Source organism: Physeter macrocephalus, chromosome 15, assembly GCF_002837175.3.
Source record: "Physeter macrocephalus isolate SW-GA chromosome 15, ASM283717v5, whole genome shotgun sequence".
Classification (NCBI taxonomy): Eukaryota; Metazoa; Chordata; class Mammalia; order Artiodactyla; family Physeteridae; genus Physeter; species Physeter macrocephalus.
In genome coordinates, this window is record NC_041228.1 from 63,512,102 (window position 1) to 63,535,526 (window position 23,425).

Here is a 23,425-nt window from a genome sequence, read left to right on the forward strand (position 1 = left end):
ATGAATTGGGAGATTGGGATTGACATATATACACTAATATGTATAAAACAGATAACTAATAAGAAAAAAATATATGTGTTTAATTAAACTGAAGGATAATTCTGACAAACTTTTTCATAGCAGCAGTAATTAGGTTCTGTAATAGGTCAGCTTAAATATAATTCCCAAGATCCTTAGTTAACTTTAAAATCTAGTATAAACGGTAAGTATAATTTTGGATATCTGGGTAATTTCTAAGTAAGACAGGATGCTCAAACATAGGTCATGAGGTATAGTCTGTATCTAGCTTTGCTTCTTATTTTTATAGTTATGAAGTAGTTAGATCTTTGTGTCAGTCAAATTTCCACTTAAGAAGGTATAAAAGGGGATATGTATAGCACTGGGGGTTATTTCATGTGTTCTTATAAACTCTTTTGGTTTGTGTGAAATTGTGATTTATAATAAGAAATATATATTTTGTCTTCCTCTGGTTTCTGGCTCCTAAAACCCTTGGAATTTCCTAAGTGATGAGAGTAATAAAGGTGTCTTTTGTTATGTTAATAAAAGCTGTTCTGCCATCAATGAGATGGTGACCAGGGAGTACACCATTAACATCCACAAGCATATCTATGAAGTGGGTTTCAAGAAGCATGCTCCTCTGGCACTCAAAGAGACCTGGAAAAACTCCGTATGTGAGCACTGACACCAGGCTCAACAAAGCTGTCTGGGCCAAAGGAATAAGGAATGTCCCATACTGTATCTGTCTGTAGGCAGTTGTCTCCGAAACTGTAATGAGGATGGAGAGTCACCAAACAAGCTCTATATGTTAGTTACCTATGTACTTATCACCACTTTCAAAAATCTACAGGCAGCATGAATGCGGACTAACTGCTGATTGTCAAAGTTACAGAACTGCCAAAAAACAAAATACAAAAAAAAAAAAATCAGAGAGGATGTGCTCTGAATCTTGATTCTTTTATGCCTTTAAATGTCATCTCACCTCCTAGTGCCTGCCTTTTAATCATCTGTTTAAAAAAGGAATAATATTTACCTTATAGGATTGTTGTAATTTCTTAACATAATGTTTAAGGAGTGTTTGACACAGTGTAAGAAGTAAACCCTTCCCTCTTGCCCTCTTATTCACAGTTGAGTAGGACAAGAAATAAATGTATATGCAACTCAAAAGAAACAGAATGGTAATTATTGAAAGAAAATTGTGTGTACAGTTGACCCTTGAATAACATGGGTTTGAACTATATGGGCCCACTTATACACGGATTTTTTTTTCAATAAACATAGTACCTGTATTTTCATTTTACAGAACTTTAAGTGTGGGGAAGAGTTTGTGTTCGAGTAGCGATCACAATATGTGGAATCAAAAGAACTAGGGTTTGAGTTCTGATTCTATGCTAACTGTTTCAGCTTCCTGCCCTCAGGTGAGTCACTTATCAATTCTTTTGTTTTTTTTAGGCAGAGATAGCAGGATGCATTGACTGCACAGGAGTCGGTGCCCCTGATCCCCATGTTGGTTAAGGGTCAACTGTATAGAAAACCTAAAAGAATATACACATAGAATTAAAAAGGGTTTAGCAAGATGGTTGCATATAAGATCAATAAACAAAACAGTGTTTCTGTACATTAGCAACAGTTAAAATATTTAATTAAAATAGTCAAAAGATAATATTAACAATAGTAACAAAATATATAACATTTTAGGGATAAACCCAGAAAATGCAGTCAAGATCTGTACGTAGTAAATTATAAAGCTTTACTATATATATGCGTGTGTGCATGCACATATACAAGTTATAAGAATATATATACATAAGACAATCTAAATAAAGAAATATGCTTTTTGTTCATGTAGAGGAAGACAATATAACTGTGTCAGCTCTCTCCAAAATTGTCTACTGGGACTTCCCCAGTGGCGCAGTGGTTAAGAATCCACTTGCCAATGCAGGGGACACGGGTTCGAGCCCTGGTGCTGCACAACAACTAAGCCTGTGCGCCACAACTACAGAGCCTGCGCTCTAGAGCCCACGAGCCACAACTACTGAGCCTGCATGCTGCAACTACTGAAGCCTGTGAACCTAGAGCCCATGCTCCGCAACAAGAGAAGCCACCGCAGTGAGAAGCCTGCGTGCCGCAACGAAGAGTAGCCGCCCCTCGCCGCAACCAGAGAAAGCCTGTGCATGACAACGAAGACCCAACACAGCCACAAATAAATTTAATTAATTAATTTAAAAAAACAAAAAAAGAAAACTGTCTACTATTACAATGTAATTTTATTAAAACAAAATTTCAACAGGGTTCTTTGTAGAATTTAACAGGATTATTCTAAAATTATGTATTAGGAGAGTTAGTCCATCATGGGCCCTGAGCATCCCTTCAGTTCTTGCTGAATGTACAACAAGGCTTACTCATTCCCCAATACTAAACAGTTTCTACAGTTAGTCAGGAACCTAAATAGGTCAAGGGAACCACGGTCTGACCACCATGTAACTAACTCTCTCCTGGGGAAGGTAACTGGATTATTTGCTACGTTTTGCTTGCTGCTTACTCAAAAAGTGCCCTTGGCCCCAGGTTCCTCCTTGCAGTACAACCTACTTCCTGCAGAGCATCTACCTGGGCCCACTGCACTGTCTTTGGGACCCGGTGAGGGGAACCAGCACAACTATGCTGATGCCATATGCTATTGCTATATGTTGTGCTTTAATAAACCGTCTGGTTCTGACCCAAGTCTTGTTGTCCACTTTTGGCACCTATGGAGCGGTAGCAGCTTCACTGCTTGCAATCTTCTATAAAGTGGTTTTCTTCCCCCTGACAATATGGAAGACCAAAACACCAAGAATACTCAAGATACTCCTAAAGAATAACAGAAAGAGTTATTACTAAACTACAGTAATTGAGACAATATGGTATCAGTGCAGGAACAGATCATACGTGTTGGTGAGGTTAATGGAAACCACACCAGTTATTTTGAACCGAGATTTTCATATTGGGAACTGTTCTAACAGGTGCTAGAGGACTAAAAAGGCAAAAGTAAAATAATGGAGATTAATAATTAAGAGAAATTCATATATAGGTGGAGATTTCAATACTTCTCTCTCAGTAATTAGTAGAACAAGAAGACAAAAAATAAGCATGCATACAGAACACCTGAGAAGCACTATGAATCTATTTGACCTAATTGACATTTTATAACACTCCACTCAACAATAGCAAAATTCACATTCTTCTTAAGCGCGCATCAACAGTCACCAAGACAGACCATATTCTGGGCCATAAAGCAAATCTTAACTTAAAAAAGAAAAAGAAATCCTCAAAGCATATTCTCAGGTTGGAACCGAATTAATTGGAAATCATTAATAGAAAGTTATCTAGAATATCCTTAAATTTTTGGAAATTAAACGAAGAGCTGCTGCTTTTTTTAAAAAAAAAATAAATTTATTTATTTATTTTTATTTTTGGCTGCGTTGGGTCTTTGTTGCTGCGCTCAGGCTTTTCTCTAGCTGCGGCGAGAGGGGGCTATCCTTCGTCACAGCGCATGGGCTCCTCATTAGGTGGCTTCTCTTGCTGCAGAGCACGGGCTCTAGGCACGCGGGCTTCAGCGGTTGTGGCACTCGGGCTCAGTAGTTGTGGCTCGTGGGCTCTAAAGTGCAGGCTCAGTAGTTGTGGCGCACGGGCTTAGTTGCTCCACGGCATGTGGGATCTCCCCAGACCAGGGCTCAAACCTGCGTCCCCTGCATTGGCAGGCAGATTCTTAACCACTGTGCCACCAGGGAAGCCCAAACAAAGAGCTTCTTAATAGCCCAGAAGATCAAAGAAAAAAGTCTCAAGGGAAATAAAAAAATATATTTTGATGAAAATGAAAATATATAAAAATTTGTGGGATGCAACTAAGGCAGTAATTAAAGGAAAATTTATAGCATTAAATGCACATATTAGAAAACCTCGGGTAACTATGAAGAAAAAGCAACTCATATACGAAGGGGGAAAAAGTCAGGTTGATGTCTGACTGTCAACAGCAGCACTCATAAAGTCAGAAAATAATGGAGCAAAATCTGCAAAGTTGTGAAGAAAAGTATTTCCAAAGAATACTACATTTAGCCAAAGTTTTTGTGCTAATCTCACCCATTACAGCTGAAATCAATCAGTAGTCTAAAGTTGAAATTTATAGTTATAGAGGCAAACTGACCCAATCTATCAAAGCAATTCATATTATTTATTCTTCATTTTGGAGGAATCATATGGTTTACTGATATATTTCTTATGAAACAGCATTTATGTGAAGTTCATTGAATCCTTCAGTTTCACCTTCAAAAAATTAAATGTAAATATATTTTAAAGTACATATGTAACCTCATCACATTTTTACAAATTTTTATTTGCTTTGATTCTATCTGTTCTTCCATTGAGGCAGTCTATCTATCTCAGTATTTAAGGACATGGGCTCTGAAGTCAGAAATGTCTGATTTCAAATTCTGGCTCTGGTTCTGCTCATGACCTGTGTGACCAAGGGCTTTTTACACTTAACCTCTTTTTGTCTCAGCTTCCTCATCTGTAAAATGGGGAGTGATTAAAAAAAAAAAAGTACTGATCCAGATTGTTTTGAGGATTAAGTGAGTTTATAGATAAAAAGCTTTTAACTCAAATATTAATCATTTCACTGAATGCTGGTGAGACTTTTCTGCATAGAAAGAATTTAAGTGATTTTTTTTCTTTCAATTTTTCTGAATTACTTGATTTTTTAAAAGTACATAGCAATTTTACAAAACTGAAAAAAAGTTGTTTTTAAAAGATGTCTAAAAAAATTGTTTTTTTTTTTTTTTTTTTTTTTTTTTTTTTTTGGCCTCTCACCGCCGCGGCCTCTCCCGTCGCGGGGCACAGGCTCCGGACGCGCAGGCCCAGCGGCCATGGCTCACGGGCCCAGCCGCTCCGCGGCACGTGGGATCCTCCCAGACCGGGGCGCGAACCCGGCTCCCCTGCATCGGCAGGCGGACGCGCAACCACTGCGCCACCAGGGAAGCCCTAAAAAAATTGTTTTTTAATGTTTAGCACAAACGAAATAAATATTCTCTATTAGGAAAAAGAGGATACCTAGGTAACATTTAAGCAACTTGGACTTTTTTGGAATATATATGTATATATTACTAACATCTAACAAAAAGTCAAGAAATGTACTAAAACTCACAGGATCTTCTAGGTTCAATATCCATAGTCACTGTCAAGCCACTCTACAATGTGATTACGGTCTTCATTGGTTCAATTACTGATCAGCTAGAGTGTAAAAAAGTGTATGCTTCCATTTCTTTGAACTTTGTATTATGAAATTAAAAGTCCAGGAAAATCCCCAAATTATTTTACTTTAGAATTATGATTCCTAGCCATTTTGCAGCTAGGAACTCCACCAACATGAAGCAAATATTTCTTTGAGTTTAACTTTACCGTCTTTAAAGTGAGGACGATGATAATATCTACAGATGTAAATGTTTTAGAGCTGTAATTTACAAATACTAGCTAACAGTGACCCTATCATCAGCCATCAGCTCTGAATAAATTTATTCAATTAATATTTACTTCAGGCTTACTATGTACCTGGAATCAAGTTGGTACATCTATTATTTTTATACTGATCAGTAACTATTTAGATTTGGATCAATAAAGTTTAAAAATCCTTGCATTAGAACATAGTACGGGTTCAATAAACATTTTTTGAATGAATATACACCAAGGAGGAACTTACAATTATATTATAATCGAAAATAATTATGGACTGCTTTTAAGGTTTTTTTTGTTTGGTTATTGTTGCTTGTTTTTTAAATCTAGCAATGCCTTTTATAAGGATAATAAATTCTAAATGCAATGAGGAATAAATTCTAAATACAATCTGCAATGCCAGAGTCTATACATAGTCAATCCTCATTATATTCATGGATTCTGGTATTTGAAAATTCACCTACCTGCTGAAAGTTGTAACAAAAATCAAAACTTGCAGTGCTTTTGTGGACACTGGTGGACATGCACAGAGTGGCAAAATATTTGAGTTCATGTTCCCAGCTGAGGTTAAACAAGGTGAAGCTCTGCTTTCTTATTTTAGCTTCCAGGCTAGAAATAACTATTCTTTTTACGGTCTGTTTAGTGCTGTATTTTTGTGCTTTTTGGGGGGTAATTCTGCTGTTTAAAATTTTCCCCAAGTGTATTGTGGAAGTGCTGTCTAGTGTTCCTGAGTGCAAGAAGGCTATGTATGATGTTCCTTACAGAGAAAAATATGTGGTTAGGTAAGCTTCACTCAGGCATGAGTTACAGTGTTGCTGGCCTGGGTTCAATGTTAATGAATCAACAATGTATATTAAATAAGGTTTCTTTAAACAGAAACAGGGACTTCCGTGGAGGTCCAGTGGTTAAGACTCCGTGCTTCCACTGTGGGGGGCACGGGTTCCATCCCTGGTCGTGGAACTAAGATCCTGCATGCCGCATGGTGCGGCCTAAATAAATAAACAGAAACACATAAAACAAGGTTATGTACTGAATAGTTGACCAAAATGTTGTAACCAGAGGCTCAAAAGAACCTAACCCTGTATTCCCCTGTAATCATTCAGTATTCACTAAGTGTTCACAATGACCTTATAGAACATTACCGTAAATAACAAGAACCAACTGTAACTTTCTAAATTAAGCACCACCTCTAATTAACTCTTTGAAGTTATGACATGTAATCCCTTCGTGCTTTAGTTTTCTGACGTGTGTTTGTGTGTTGTGGGGTGCGGTCAAGGGCTGGATCGCTTTCAAGGACGTATCGATTCTCCACTCCAAAAACTGTAATAAGTGTACTTACTTTGAAGAGTTTCCACTCTCTCCTCTTTCTTATTAACATCTTGTGGTCGGTTTCCATGTTTCAACTTAGATAAGAAGAGATTTTTGTGAGACCTAAATGAAACACAAAAGCTTGTGATTTGTTCTCCAAAGACTAGAAAAGCTATAGAAAAAGGTAGGTGATTTGTCTCAATCTCTATCTAGGACCTGCTTCTACTTTGGTCTGTTTCCCTTTGGTGCTCTCCTTGCACTAATGCCCCATCGTAATCTTTAGCCTCTTAAGATTTTTCTTCTTCAGACTTCCCTCTCTCCCATTTATTTTCTCCATCTCATCTACTCAGAAATCAAGATTCTTTTGGCATTCCAATTAGAGAAATTCCAAAATTCCTTTATACATGATGGTAGATACCACTTGATTATCTTCATAGATTCCAAAAAGGGCTTTCTGGAAAGGTAAGACTGTTTGGAAATACAGGATGTGGCAGAATTTTTTGACAACCTGCAATGGTCACATTATTCCAATTTACAAAGGAACAAACTAAAATGGAAAAAAAAAAAAAAGTTCAACTAAGCTTAGGCAGCTATTTTATCACCACCTAAAATCTATACTTTGACCCCTATGAGTGCTCTATGCAACCTACTAATGCTTTCCCGCCCTCCCCAAACTTTCTATTGTGCTCTCTGGAATGCCAGTCTCAACTTCTTCACCTGTCTAAAGTCTAGCTCTCCCCCGGGAACAATATTTCTCTCCTTTGTGGCCTCCTCAAGTAGAGATTAGCTTCATCTTCCACAAACCACAGGGTCCGAGAGGTGGGTCTCTATACTTTCCATTTCCTAATAGATTCCATCTTCAGGATCCTGCTTCCACAGAAACCTTAGCCTTTGAGAATTCAGGCCACTGAGGTGTATCGCTATCTACCATTCTCCATAATCTTTCACTATCCTTCCAAGCACCTCCCATAATTCGCAGATCTTTCTCTATCCCCGAGTGCCGCCATCACCATGAATTATTTCCGTGTTTCCATGGATAACCCAGATAACAAACTGGCCCCTCAACTCCTCATCTCAGTGACCTACTCCACATCAAGTCAGCCATCCCCCCCACGGTTCCATGTAGCATCCCAACTGCTCTACACTAGGAAATCATTCATGCAGACGTTCTGCTCTCTGAACATGTTACATTGTCTGTTATAGCATTTCTAACAGATTAAACAGTTCTTTAAGTAAATTCATAAAATCGAAAATTTGGGGCATTCATCAGAAATGTAAGTTCCATCCCCTTCCTGCCCCAGCATCACACCCTTGTTTCTGACAGAATAAGAGTTTACTAATAATTTGCTTTAAGTTCAAGTACTCCCTCCACGTGCACTCCTTGTAGAAATAATGTGAAACAACCCAGGATCCCAAGAGGCAGGTCTCCACAGTTTGGCATTTCAAGACCCATCAGGGTCGTAAACATCTGTGGAGGTAAGTAGGAGGACCCTGCGATAATTCTTCAAACCATACCATTTGCGTGGAAGTTATTATAACCTACCTAGGTTTGCACGAATTGCTTCAAAGATTTTAAACACAGAGAAGAAAAATGTCAATTTACTTCACCTCAATAAGGATACTGTATCCCCTGAGGATTCAGTTACCGCAGACTGTTTGTCACTAACACTTTAAAAGAAGAAAACATTTGTAAGAATGTAAACAAGAGAAACTTTTCATCAGGATTGTACTTTCCACATAATCAAGCCATTTTTCGACTTATAAAAAGTATCTCTGGAAAGAAACTCTGGTAAAATTAAGACCTTTACAGTCCATTACAACATGGCTAATTTTTGCCCAGATGTGCTTACCAGAGACATTAAATCAACGTCTTCCCCAAACATAAGTTCAGCAGAGTTGAGCTGTAACTGAGCATTCACAATGTCACTCTTTCAAAAACTCTCTCATGGATCTTTATTTCTATGAATTCAAGTTTAATTTCTTATCCTCCCCAGCAGTCTCCAACTAGACCTTTAAATAAAATTCCTCCCCTCTGCTATAGTTAAAATTAGCTCCGACAAACACAGCATGACCATCTACAGCTCGATGCCTTCACTGGAACTCTTCCTCTCTCCTGAAATGACATTTCTTCTTCCGTCCACCTGTAAAAACCTTAACCATCCTTCAAGGTCCGGCTCCATGTTCACACTTTCTTGAAGCTGTCCCTCAAACTCCTTCAGCATTTAAGTCTATCTTTAAAGTTTAACAACAAATTATGTAATATCTGCTACTGTTTCTGTTTCAAGTCTGTAATTCTTATTGCCTCAAATAGTTTATAAGCTTTACCAGAACAAAATATTTCATCTAGTATTGACAGCATGAGGGTTTCATCTTTCCCGGCATTTGTCTGACCTTGAAATCACACTTCTGTTTCTATCCTTGCTTTACTTACGTCTTATTCATTCTTGCCTTGAAACTGGTGAATGTGACTCCCAGGATGGTTTTGATATTTGCTTGATTCTTATCTTTACCATGTCTCTAGTTTTTGGTTTTTCTCCCTGTGTCTGGTGCACTACAAGATGTAATGCATGCCTGGTAATGAACTAGGCACCAAGGATTCAAAGTTATTTAAGAACCTCCAAAAAACTCTCCATCTAGTGAGATACAGACAGGTAAACAGATATGTTATTCTCGAAGATAAGTCTTCCTATGGAGGTATGACTTGGTGCTGTGGGAGCACAGAAGTGACAACTCTGCTCAGAGCTCAGCAAGACTTCTTATAGGTGAACTCTGAGCTAGACCTTGAATGGCAAATAAGAGTTTACCTTGAAGAGAAAGAGGAAATCCAAAATTGAAGCAAGAGTCAAGGCATGAAAGAACTTGTCATATTTGAAGATCAAGTTGTGTAGCTAGAAAGTGCCATGGATGTGGGCAGGGAGGGGTTAATGCTTAGGGACAAGGTGTATATGAGGGGAAAAAAAAACACCCAGAGAGGGGCTATATATGGCTTTGAAAGCCATGCAATAAAATCTAATTCATCAAGTAGGAAACAGAAAGCCAACAGAAGTTATTAAGCTGGGAAGTGAGTTAAACAGATTTATTTTTATGGGAAGCTAACCCTGGAAGTCACATCAAGAATGGATTTGTGTGGCACAAAGCTAAGTAATAATCTAGGATATAAATGATAGGAATGGATTAGAGAGGCATTTCTGATATGGAATTCGTAACACTTGGGGAGATAACCAACTGGATGTGTGAGGTAAAGGAGGAGAGTTAGGGTAGAGAGAGACAGATGAGAACATCAAGAGCTCTGTTTCACACACTGAACTATGCTTGTGTCTAGGAGGGCATTTGAAGTAAGTGGGTAGTACTACATTAGGAGAATACATAGGAAACGTGTTCATTATATGCAAGAATCACAGTAACTTCTAATCTTATTTTACTTTAAAGCAGTATGACAGTAGGCAGGAAGGCTGGGCCATAGAATGCATTGGGTCTTGGTATTACTAAACTTTGATTTCCTAAACAAAATGAAATAACCGAGCCAATAAAAATGAAATCCCTACTTCTCAAAATGGGTCTTAGGAAAAACCCAATGAGCAATAAGACTTCAATAGAGCCCTTGGGGAGATGAAGCAGTGAGGAACAGATCATGCTCTGATAGGCAGGGACAAAGAGAACTGTAAGACTGAGCTCAGTCCTGAGGTGTGACCAATGCCACGTCCATCCAACTCAGACTCCAATCCCCACCTCTCAATAAGTAGTTAAGATGGGGACTTACAGCACTTACGTCATGGTCCCAAGAAAAGAGTAATATTACATCCACTGCCAAATACATCCATCCAGAGACCAGAAGGATTTGACTATTTGGTCTTGGTTTAAGGGTGGATGAAGAGGAGGAATGGACCATAGGTTCAATAGAAAAGATCATTATAATGGTAGAGTTTATCTTCTTCAGTAGGGTTAGTTTCTAAAGCAAAAGGTAAAAGCCAATTCTGTAAAAATTACCCTTGAAAATCCCTAAAGAAGAAATAATTTTAGAAACTGAACTCTGTCTCTCAACCTGTAGGACTGACACAGCCTTGTTTCCCTCCCGCGTTGGAGCAAATCACTGTTTCTGCACTTGCGCACCAGATGAAGCAGTTAGCCTACCCTTAGAGAAGATGAACAATATTTTAACATATTCGAATAACCCTCAGTACAACAGTCACATGAGGGCATGTAGGATTTGAGAACTAAGGGGCACAGATGACTCAGGCTTTCAACCTCAACAGTTCGTGTTCCCTGAGAATGACAAATGATATCACTCACACTAGCTACACAGTGCTATTTTCTCTCTACTTTTGCTTAGCATATGTAACAGAATATACGTAAGCCCTAACTCTACAGCACTCCCAAACATCCAAATGTTAGCCATCAGTAAAGCAATATACCTACTACTCGATAATCATTTTTATTAACAATGGTTTGCTACCATCACTTTACATAGATATTACATTCATAAGACAAAAAATATGCTAATGAATTTACAAACCTTTCTCCTATATCCAAATTAGCTTCAGTTTCCAATTCAATATCATTACTATTAGGTTTATCTTGAGAAGCTGTTGTTCTTGCTCTTTTACTTTCCACTACTTTTGCTGCTGCCTTAAAAAAGGGGTTGCGGGAGACGAAGGGATGCATTAAGACATTTAAAACAAGTAACATTTAATTAAGCCTTCTTGTTCTTTGACAGTCATAACCCAAGTGTCTCGTCACAGGTCAATAAAGGGCAGTGTGTTGTTATTTTCCCCAGTAACTATGATATCACCATCAGCAACCTGCGTGGTTTACAAGCATTATGGAGAAGGGCTTTCCTTGCAAAGGTACTTGATACAGACAATGCTCTCTAGTCAGTGTTAAGATAAAAGGTTACTTTAAAAAAATTTTTTTAAAGATTCTATGTATTTTAAAATAAAACTATCTCAAATTAATCAATGCTCTTGTATAACATATTAAGTTAAAACTTTTTGAGGCTAAGACAGGATAAAATGTAAAAAGAAAAATTTTAATGACCCTTCTTCAGTCCAATTTGACTTTTCCCAAAAATATGCTAAAAATTTCATTTAAATTTAATTAAACTATTTCTTTTCACTTATTTCTTAATTTGTTTTGTAAGTTTTCCCCTCAACTTTCTATTTTGAAAAATTTCCCCAACTTTTACTTTGAAAAGTTGTAAAAATACTACAAAGATCACCAATAAACCCTTTAGATCCACTAATTATAACATTTCACCATTCTTCTACAAAAATCACTAAATAAAATTCTGATTAGTTTTTAAGAATTTCTATTTCAAGTATTCTCCTTTATTGTAACAATTACTCTTAAGTCTGTTTAGAATCTCTCTGAAATATGCATACCTTCATTAGAAAGGATGATGATTTTTCATTTAGCACATAATTCACATAACTCTTAATTTTCTCCATCATGTGGTTGTAGCTGAAGTGTTGAAAAAAGGAATGGAATGTATCTTTCTGAGAGATTATCATAAGCAATTTCCTTTTTAAAGGCTAAAGAAAACAGAAGAAACTTATTAGCACATAAATCACAAATAAAATACTAGAAATTCTGTCATATTATTTAACTGAAAAAAATCACTTTATAAACAAAAACTCAAGTGGTTTTAAAAATGCTCCCATTTTAAATGCCCACCAATATATTTTTTGACTTAAAAAATAATATTTTACACATATGCAAACGGATTAAAAACCTTATGAACCTAAATATCCATTACCAAGTTTAAGAAATAAATCATTATCTGTATAACAGAAGCCTTATTTACTACCATAATCTGATGGCACCCTTCCCCCACCCTGGCCTTGCTCTTCTCAAGGTAACCATTATCCTGAAAATAGAACTTTAGCACATCCATGCATTCCTTTACACTTGCACTACATATGTATGCATCCATAAACAATATATATAGCATTCTTTAGCATGGTTTTAACTTTATACCAATGGTGTTATAGTATGTGTATTTTGAAACTTTCTCTATTTTGCTCAACTCTATGACATCCATGTTGATTCAATATTTACAGAATTACTAGTTACTTTCACTGTTGTACAGTATTCCATTGATCAAAAATACCATTTAGGGGCTTCCCTGGTGGCACAGTGGTTAAGAATCCGCCTGCCAGTGCAGGGGACACGGGTTCGAACCCTGGTCCGGGAAGATCCCACGTGCCACGGAGCAACTAAGCCCGTGAGCCACAGCTACTGAGCCTGCGCTCTAGAGCCCACGAGCCACAACTACTGAGCCTGTGTGCCACAACTACTGAAGCCCGCACGCCTAGAGCCCGTGCTCCGCAACAGGAGAAGACACCGCAATGAGAAGCCCGCGCACTGTGACAAAGAGTGGCCCCCACTTGCCGCAACTAGAGAGAGCCCGCGCACAGCAATGAAGACCCAACGCAAAAATAAATAAATAAATAAATAAATAAAAGTTAATTTAAAAAAATATATACCATTTATTCACCTTTCCCTCCAGCCTGTTGAAAGCATTTAGGCTATTTTCTATTACCATAATGCTATTAAACATCTTCCTACATGTCTTCTTGGGCACAGTACAAGTTTTTCTTAGACGATAGTTCTTTCCATGCTGGTTGCACAATAAAGCTATAAAGCTTTAAAAAAAATTCCACTTCTCAAGCTCTATCCCAGAACAGCTGTCACAGTAGAGCCTAGTTTTCTTTTTTCAGTTTTTATTTTTTTAATAAAGCTTCATGGTTTTAAAAGTACACAGTGAAAGTAAAAACAGTCACTCTAGGGTATTTATCTAGAAGTGGAATTGCTGGAATGCATGCTTACTGATTTTGTTAAAATGCTCTCCAAAGCTTAAGTACCAATTTACCCTCTTGAGAGGAAGGTATGGCACTCATCATTTCTCCACATTTTGAGCCAACTGTTGGTATGCAAGACATTTTTAATCATTGCCAATGCTATTTCAATATATTACTTGGTATTAACCTGATTACGAATATTAGTGAGGTTAACACTTTCTGTCTTAGGCTTACTGGCCATAAAGTTTCCTCTTCTGTGAAGTATAAGCAGAGTGGGATTTTCAGTAGTCTCACAGTACTAAGGCAAAAAAGTAAGGGCAGGGAACCCAATAAACATACCAGGCTTCCAGCTGAAATCTCAGGAGGGTTACACTGTAGGAACAGAGGCAAATTAGAGATAGAATAAGCCTTACTGAAGGCTCAGTCCTTCAGTGGATTAAGGTGATTCCCTCTCCCCCAAACCACCATGTGAAAAGGTACTCAACTTCATTAACCATCAAAGAAACAGAAATTAAAACCCAATGCGATAGCACTACATATTTGCCAGAATGACTATAATGAAAACCACATATAAGGTCTGTGAAGCAACTGGAACTCTCCCGCACTACTGGAGGAATTGATAATAACTACTTTGGAAAACTCTGGCAGTATCTACTAAAACTGAGTATGTGCATATCCTACAACCCACCAATTCTATTCCTAAGTATATACCCAATAGACACACAAATATTTTTTCTACAAAAGACATGTAAAGGAATGTAATGGACAAAATACGGAAATAACTCAAATGTCCATTCACAGTAGAATGGATAAATTGTAGTATATTCCTACAATGGAGCAATGAGAATGAACAAACGATTGTTATAAGCAACACCATGTATCTCTCTTACAAATATAAACTTGCTATATGATTCCGTTATATAAAGTTCAGAAATAAGTAAGACTAATCTTGGATGTTACAAGTCAGGATAGCGGTTACCCTTGAGAAGGTGGGAAGGATAGTGCCTGGAGGGTGCTGGTGATGTTCTGTTTCTTGATCTAGGAGGTCACCACACAAGTGTGTTCCTTTTGTGAAAATACATCTACTTATACACTTATGATACATGTACTCTACTAAAGGTACGCTATTGTTAATAAAGAGTTCATTAAAAACTGTATAAAACTATATTTCTTTGAATAAGCTTAATTTGCTCTCATAACTTTGTTTTTAACACTTTAAAATTAACTTCTGTTGACCTTAACATTACACATACACACAAAAACTAGTGATAACTTAAGAAACCTCCAGAAAAATAAGCAAGTTATAATGCATTCCCCTACACCTGCACTGCTCAATATGGTAGCCACTAGCCACACAAGGCTACTCAGCCCTTGCAAGGCATAAGCCCTGAATTTAGCCTTAAGTGTAAAATACACCCTAGATTTCAAAGACTTAGTACAGTTGTACCTTGGTATCCACATGGGATTGGCTCCAGGACTCCCCTTGGGTACCAAAATCCAAGGATGCTCAAGTCCCTTATATAAAATGGTGTAGTACTTGCATATAACCTACACATTTCCTCACATATACTTGAAATCATATCTAGATTACCTATAATACCTAATACAATGTAAATGCTATGTAAATAGTTGCCAGTGTGTGACAAATTCACGTTTTGCTTTTTGAAACTTTCTGGAATTTTTTCCCCCTAAATATTTTCGATCTGCAGTTGGTTGAATCTCCAGATATGGAACCCAGGATACAGAGGGCTGACTGTACAAAAAAGGGAGTGTAAAATATCTCACCAATACTTTTTACATTGATTGTTAAAAAGAATAATGTTTTTGGATATAATGGGTTAAATAAAGTGTTACTAAAATTAGTTTTACTTGTTTCTTTTTGCCTTTTTTTTTTTTTTTTTGCGGTATGAGGGCCTCTCACTGTTGTGGCCTCTCCCATTGCCGAGCACAGGCTCCAGACACGCAGGCTCAGCGGCCATGACTCACGGGCCCAGCCGCTCCGCGGCACGTGGGATCTTCCTGGACCGGGGCACAAACCCGTGTCCCCTCTTTTTACTTTTTTAATGTGGCTACTAGAAAATTTAAAATCACATACGGGACTGGCATTATATTTCTGTTGGACTATACTGTTTAAAAGAGAAAACATTTCTTCTCTCCTCCAATGTTCTTTCAATTTTCCTTATTCCATATAAACGGCTCCAAACTTCTGATTCTAATTTAAATAATTACCGTATAAGAATTTGGGTCACCAAATATTCTTTCAAAGACTTCTTCTGCTTCCTTAAAATTTCCATTTTCCATGCAAACAGCTATAGCCTAAAAGATAGGATGACAAATACAAATCTTAGATTGCTTTTTAAAATATTGTTGTTTAATATTGAAATAACTCAGGTAAGTCTAAACTACTTCATTTAAAATATTCTTCTGTAGCTTAATAATTTTGATTTGATAAATGATATTAAAGGTAGGAATTAATAAATAAATCAGGAGCTACATTATATATATTGAGGACCCACCTAAATAGTAATTTTGAGCAAAAGGGAAGTGAGAGAAGAGGTAGATGGATGGTGTTTGTGATGATTAGGATACATAAAAGTTGCGACTTAGAACCCCAGGAAAATCTCTAAAAGAAATTCAGGAAGCCAAATGCTTTTGAATAATCATTTTATAAACTGGCCTTTTTGATACCATATGTGGTAAGATATAGGACCACCATTACCATCTGGGTAGGTTTGTAAACTTGGGAAAGCTATTTAACCTCTTGGCGCCTACGTTTCTTTACACCAATGTACAATGGTGAAAATAATAGTACCAATTTCATAGGGCAGTTGTGAGGATTAAAGAGTTATATATAAAAGTGCTTAGAACAGTATCTGGCAAACAGTAAGCAATATATTACTACACGTTTGCTATGTATTTTATGGTAACCCGTTCAACTTTACTAGTATATTTCGCAAAGGCCTGCTTTCCCTAGAACTCCAAAAGACTGGGATAACATGACAAATCCCTTTGCCCTGGGTTGAAATTCTTAAAAGCAGCAGTCATTTTTCTGCCCATTCTCTTCAGGTCTTAATTCTAATTGACAGTCACCACACCATCAATAATTAATTCCTGAGAAGGTAGGACACCACCTGGATTTTCTCCTACCCAACCATGAAATTTTTTTTAAAAACTAGGTAAAGTTTATTTAACTATGAAATTCCTGAGTACATACTTTGCCTGTAAGCAAAACATATTTTCCCTGCTATTGTATCTTTGAATGACTTTCTTTGGTCTCTCACTCTTTAATAGGCTACTCCTACTAAAATTTTCTCTACATAGTTAAAATTTTACATTCTCTTAATCGCAAAAACCCATTTCTTATTATTTGATAATCTTTAGGGACTTCTCTAGTGGTCCAGTGGTTAAGACTCCACGTGTCCACTGCAGGGGGAGCGGTTTCGATCCCTGGTCAGGGAACTAAGATCCCACATGCCATGTGGCGTGGCCCAAAAAATATTTTAAAAAAATAAAAATAAAAGGTAATCTTTAAATGGGAGAGCATAAACCACTGGTTTTTGAAAGTTGTTTAGTAATCTTTAAATAGATTTGGCATATTTTCCAACGTGGGGGCAATATGCACTTAGGTAGAAAACATTAAGTCCCAGCTCTTAGACCTCATGTCAAGACTATAAATCATAGGTCAAATTTCTAAAGAGAATGATTATATTAAATTTTACTACAGGTTTACCGTCCAACTTCTATTAAGTGGCTCTTAGTTTCTTTAGATGTTGTTTTTATTTTCTAGCAAAATAATAATAATAAACACAAAGTAATACTCATACCTGAATTTTAATTAAATTCTGTATTTCTTCATGAAGCTTGTCATGTTCCTTTTCAATTGATGCCCAAATCATCAGGGCTGATTCCAAGGGTGTAATTCGTTCATCACTTTCAAACTGTGCATCTTTTAAAACCAAAATAAAAATAAGTAACTTAGAAAGCCATGACGAACTTTACTTTGTTATTTTTTTATAAATTCATTTCTTTAAATATTGACTGAGTGTATACTATGTGCCAGGCACTGTTCTCGTATATACCAGTTTAGGGAATATTTTTCAAGTTAATTTCCTCATTAAAATCAACTTAAAAAAAATAAAAAATAAAAAACAGAAAAGGCTATATATGAGTCCACAAAACATCTGAAGATTTTCTCTACTAAAATACTGATTTTAAGAGCTGAAATAAACTATATTTTATATAAGGTGTGACAGTAACAGAATTCTTAAATGGTTTGTAAGTCTAACTGCAGTATAACAAACTTCATTGAGACAGAGCACGAAATTAGTTTATTGTGAAATCTGATTTTCGCATATACTACTTTAAATCCTTGTTATATATTTTGTAGATATTTGAAACAGGATCAATCAAGAACTTATCTCTCTACCAACATTATTCCAATCACCAAGGCTTAAAAACCTAAGGAGGGACTTCCCTGGTGGTGCAGTGGTTAAGAATCCGCCTGCCAACACAGGGGACATGGGTTCGAGCCCTGGTCTGGGAAGATCCCACATGCCGCGGAGCAACTAAGCCTGTGCACCACAACTACTGAGCCTGTGCTCTAGAGCCTGCAAGCCACAATTACTGAGCCCGCGCGCCACAACTACTGAAGCCCACGCGCCTAGAGCCTGAGCTCCGCAATGAGAAGCCCGCGCGCCACAACGAAGAGTAGCCCTCACTCGCCGCAACTAGAGAAAGCCGGCGCACGACAACTAGAGAAAGCCCGCTCACAGCAACGAAGACCCAACGCAGCCAAAATAAATAAATAAATTTATTAAAAATAAAAACCTAAGGAGTCACCGTTTTACTCCTTCCTCTTTCTCATCACCATATACAATCTGTTGCGATATTGTATAGTGGTTTTAAAAACTTTGGAGTTTATTTCAGACTCTATCATGTACTACCTGTGTGGTGTTGAAAAAGTTATTTTGCCTTTCTAAGCCTCAGTTTTCTCACCTATAAAATGATGTAAATAAATACTATGTGAATATTTAATGAGATAATATTTGTACTACTGTTAAACTTTCTTTAAACCGAATTTATCAGCTTATTCTTATCAAAGGCTCACAGTGGCTGGTAACTACTCAGCAAATTACATACAAACATCTCCATTTGAAATTCAGGGTCACATGTAGCTGAAAATCCAATACATAATCTAAAATGAAGTTTTAAATGCTGCCTCTCTTGAAATATAGTGATTCTTGATCACTGACCCCAGCCTATTATATCTAAGATGCGCCCTGGTGAATTTCAAGATTAAACCATGGGGTCACACACAAAACAGGGATTTTTTTGCACCCTTGTTTTGAGAGAAGAGGTTGTTGGAAGGGAAAATAAGAATATAATGAACAACTGCTATATGTGAAGCCCAGCCAGGCACTTCTAGAACATTCTGTCACATTTAATTTACCAGACAGCTCTGTGAACCATGTTAGCTTATGGTCTACATCAGCCCGTTTTCTTCCTCCACCACCAGCCCAGCCTACCTACCTACCGTCTCCCGCACGTCTGCTTTGCCTCTAGCCCTAATCCACTGACTGTCCGGCTCCAACTCACCCCCACAACACAGCATGCCACATGAGCCAGAGCTGGATGAGTGTGGGCTCCCAGAGCGGTCCTAATAGGGTGGGATTTCCTGCCACCCAGTCTGTTTATAAGTGAACAGTTCCGTGCGATTACTGCCCACCACTGGAGACTGCCAAGAAAGCATTTTGTAAATTGTAAAAACCAATATAAATGGGGAATTATTTGCATCAAAAGGTCCTTTAAATAACCATGGTGTAAATATTAGCCATTGCTGATAAACTGAACCCGGCCTGGCCATTACAATCTAAAATAAACTATGAGGACAAGGGAGAGAGATAATTATAGTTATAAAATCATATTCCCTTATTAAGTAAGTGCTGAAATCAAGCTCAAATAAGGTTTCAAATATCATTGTTGCCAGTTAGAAACAGAGTATGTATGATAGTAATAAGAGTCACCACAAAGTTACCATAGTCCAATTTAGTGATGTCTTTAAGACAGAGTACACGGAGCATGGTCCCCCGACAGCAACATCAGAATCACCTGGGAACTTAATAGAAATGTAAACTCCAGGGCCCCTCACTCAACCTACTGAATCAGAAACTCATGATGGAGAAGGGGACTCACCATTCTGTTCCTTAACAAGTTCTCTAATAATTCGGAAGCAAGCTAAAATTTGAGAACCATCACTCTAAGAAGATAGGGATTATATTTCTTTTACTAGCTTTAAATATGTCTGTGTATAGATGTACATGCCAAATACACGTGAGCAAACTCTCAAAAACAAAGGACTACTCCCATCTGTTTCTTCTCATTGTCTCCCCTTTAGACACAGATTGAAATATGTCCAATATAAGATAAAAACATATTTACCAAGGGTTTTTCCGGCTGCAATTCTTGTCAAAAATTGACATATGTATATAGTTCTCAGTTGATAAGCTGTTAGACTGGACAATCCATGAATAATAGCTGAAAGTGAAGAAAGTGAATCTTATTAAAACATCAAAACAAAACTCCAAACTTGACCCAGCAGTACCTCTGTGTGGTTTGCGGAGAAATAAGTTACAAATATCACCCAAAGATTATCATAAATTTAGAGTGTATGATTTATAGACAATTTTTAGGAAATCAGAACAAAAAAGAATAACAATGAAGACTTTTCCTTCAAAATAAAACTGATGTTTCACAGGCAGAATAATAAATCTTGAAAACTACGTACTTTCACAGGTAGCAGTCTAAACTAATGAAAAGGGAGATTTAAATCCAAACTGTAAAATGTGTCAAATCATTACCTGGAAACTTACTTTATACCTTAAAATGCCTAATATTATAGGAAATATATTATTTCTGTCAAGGTTTCAGTTAAGCGAGAGTCTGTTCAGTTCACAAAGCTTTATTTTAAAAACATTTATTAATGTTAATCTCCCCAATATTTGAACACCCACCCAGATGTTATGCTAGGTAGTAAGTACATACAACACTGAGTAAACCATAATCCTGGTTTTCACTGAATTTACCATGTAGCAATAAAAGACAAAGATTAAATTAACCAGCAAACCAAAAAACAGTCCTGCAGCTGCTAAGCAGATGAAACAAATAAATACATTTATTTCCTCAATTTTAATATGTCATAATCTTATGCTACACCAGAGATTATCTGGACCAAATATAGTCATAATATAATTAAATAGGATTCAAAAAGAGCACAAAATTTATATAAAATTTAAACACAACTTATTCAACATGGACGGAACATCTACTGCTGGCCAGTGATAGGGACTGATGTCTGAATAATAAGATAGCCAGTCCCTGCACCTCAGGAAGGTTTTAGTCTGGGAAGGCACGAATTAAACAAAAAATTATGCAAGAGACTAATTAAAATTTTAATGTGTCATAAAGGGTAAGTATGGTATAGGAGCAAAACAGAAGAAAGACCTAACCTATTCTAGGGAAGAAAGTCAGATCCTTTCTGTCTTCATTTCCCTCCATATTCAGTCTACGTATGCAATAACTACAGATACCCTACACACCACTGCCCTTCTGCTCTTTGTACCTGTTAGGCATAAAACAAAACAAAAACAATGAAAACCTACCCTGGTTGAACCTGGCTATCTGCTTTTTCCACACCTGTAACCAAACACTACATTAGGGAGGATCTAATGACCAGCAACAGTAACAATTACATTTAAGCACTTAACTATAATACCAGGCACTACTCTAAGCATTTAGCAGTGGTTCTCAACTAGGGGTGATTTTGTCCCCTAGGAGACATTTGGCAATGTCTGGAGACATTTTGTTTTTGTTTTTGGCTGCGTTGGGTCTTCATTGCTGCGCGCTGGCTTTCTCTAGTAGCGGCGAGCGGGGGCTACTCTTCATTGCGGTGCGCAGGCTTCTCATTGCGGTGGCGGAGCATAGGCTCTAGGCGCCTGGGCTTCAGTAGTTGCAGCATGTGGGCTCAGCAGTTGTGGCTCGCAGGCTCTAGAGCGTAGGCTCAGTAGTTGTGGTGCACGGGCTTAGTTGCTCTGCGGCATGTGGGATCTTTCCGGACCAGGGCTCGAACCCGTGTCCCCTGCATTGGCAGGCGGATTCTTAACCACTGCGCCACCAGGGAAGCCCCTGGAGACATTTTTGATTGTCACGAGTGGGCGGGGTGCTACTGGCACCTAGTGGCTGAGGTCAAGGATCCTACAATGCACGGGAGAACCTCCACCTCATTCCCCCTCCACCCTCAAGCATACACAGAATAAAGAATCATGTGGCGCAAAATGTCAACAGGCTGAGGTTGGGAAACCTTGCTTTATACATATCAGTTCATCTGCTTCTCTCAACAGCCCTTTGAGGTAGATGCCATTATTACTACCATTTTACAGATAAGGAAATTGTGGTACCGCGGGAACTGGTGGTACCAAGTCATTGCTTCAAGTCTCGTGGCTATAAACCAGCAGAGCCAGGAATCAAACTCAGACAATTTACTATGGAGCCCATGCTCTTAATTACAATTCTACACTGCTTCTCACAGTGGAGATAGGTTAGGAATATCAGTCTGGAAAAGGCATTATCTGAGATAAGTGAGGTGGGAGAATAATTCTGAGTTGGAATGAAAGAGCTAAGAATTTTCTAGGAAGCATCAGAGTTGTATATGCTTACAATCTTGAAAAGCATAGTAAATGAAATTCTGTAAGAGATAAAAGGGAGTCCTTTTAGTCAAAAATGGAATACCGAGACAATATTATGTTCACAGTTTGCATATCTGTTTTAGCAATGCAACCTGAAAAAATTTACTCTTTCTGGGTTTCTGTACCTTTAACCTTCAAATAATGGAGATAACCTAGATTATTCCTTGGGTCTTGGGCTAGAAACTTACAAGGTCCTTTTTTTTTTTAAAATAAACTTTATTTTTTAGAATGGTTTTAAATATACATAATGTAGTGAAGAAAGATAGTAAAGAGGTCCCATATACCCTCCACCCAGTTTACCCTGTTATTAGCATCTTGCATTAATTAGTATTACATGTTATGTTAATTAACCAATATTGATACATTAGTAACTAAAGTCCATGCTTTATTCAGATTTCCTTAGTTTTTACTTAATGTCCTTTTTCTGCTGCAAGATCCCAACCAGGGCACCACATGACATTTAGTCATCATGTCTCTTTGGGCATCTCTTGGCTATAAGAGTTTCTCAGACTTTCCCTGGTTTTGATGATCTTGACAATTTGTACAATGTACCTCTCCATTGGGATTTGTCTGATATTTTTCTCATGATTAGACTAGAGTTACGGGGTTTGGGGAGGAGGATCACAGAGGTAAAGTTCCATTTTCACCACACTGTATCAAGCGTACATGCTACTAGCTATCACTGCTGATGCTGACCTTGATTACCTAGGTGAGCTAGTGTTTGTCAGCTTTCTCTACTTTCTCCCCCTTTCTATACTGCGCTCTCCACAGCCCACACTTAAGGAGTGCGGAGTTATGTTCCACCTCCTTGAGGACGGAGTAGCTACATGAATTACCTGGAACTCTTCTGCGTCGGAGATTTGTCTCTTCTTCCATTTGTATATTGTTTCCACCATTTATTTACATCAGTATGAACTTTATGGATATTTATTTTGTATTTTGGGTTATAATCCAACACTACAGTTGACCTTTTTTTTTTTTTTTTTTGGTACGCGGGCGTCTCACTGCTGTGGCCTCTCCCGTTGCGGAGCACAGGCTCCGGACGCGCAGGCCCAGCCGCTCCGCGGCATGTGGGATCTTCCCGGACCGGGGCACGAAGCC

The 23,425-nt window shown here is 37.7% G+C and overlaps 1 protein-coding gene across 3 annotated transcripts in view; it reads right to left on the reverse strand.

The window, feature by feature from the left end:
• Nucleotides 1-23,425, reverse strand: part of TERF1 (telomeric repeat binding factor 1) — a 34,588-nt gene that overhangs the window by 8,990 nt on the left and 2,173 nt on the right. For 2 of the 3 annotated variants that reach the window (XM_055091046.1, XM_024126990.3), the window contains exons 2-8: nucleotides 20,022-20,117; nucleotides 17,408-17,529; nucleotides 15,813-15,899; nucleotides 12,165-12,314; nucleotides 11,300-11,412; nucleotides 8,395-8,454; nucleotides 6,818-6,909 (exon numbers count right to left, since the gene is read on the reverse strand). In XM_055091046.1, the coding sequence (XP_054947021.1) occupies nucleotides 6,818-6,909; nucleotides 8,395-8,454; nucleotides 11,300-11,412; nucleotides 12,165-12,314; nucleotides 15,813-15,899; nucleotides 17,408-17,529; nucleotides 20,022-20,117 (720 nt within the window). The remainder of the gene's footprint in view (nucleotides 1-6,817; nucleotides 6,910-8,394; nucleotides 8,455-11,299; nucleotides 11,413-12,164; nucleotides 12,315-15,812; nucleotides 15,900-17,407; nucleotides 17,530-20,021; nucleotides 20,118-23,425) is intronic. The other variant, XM_024126991.3, reaches the window with a different exon arrangement.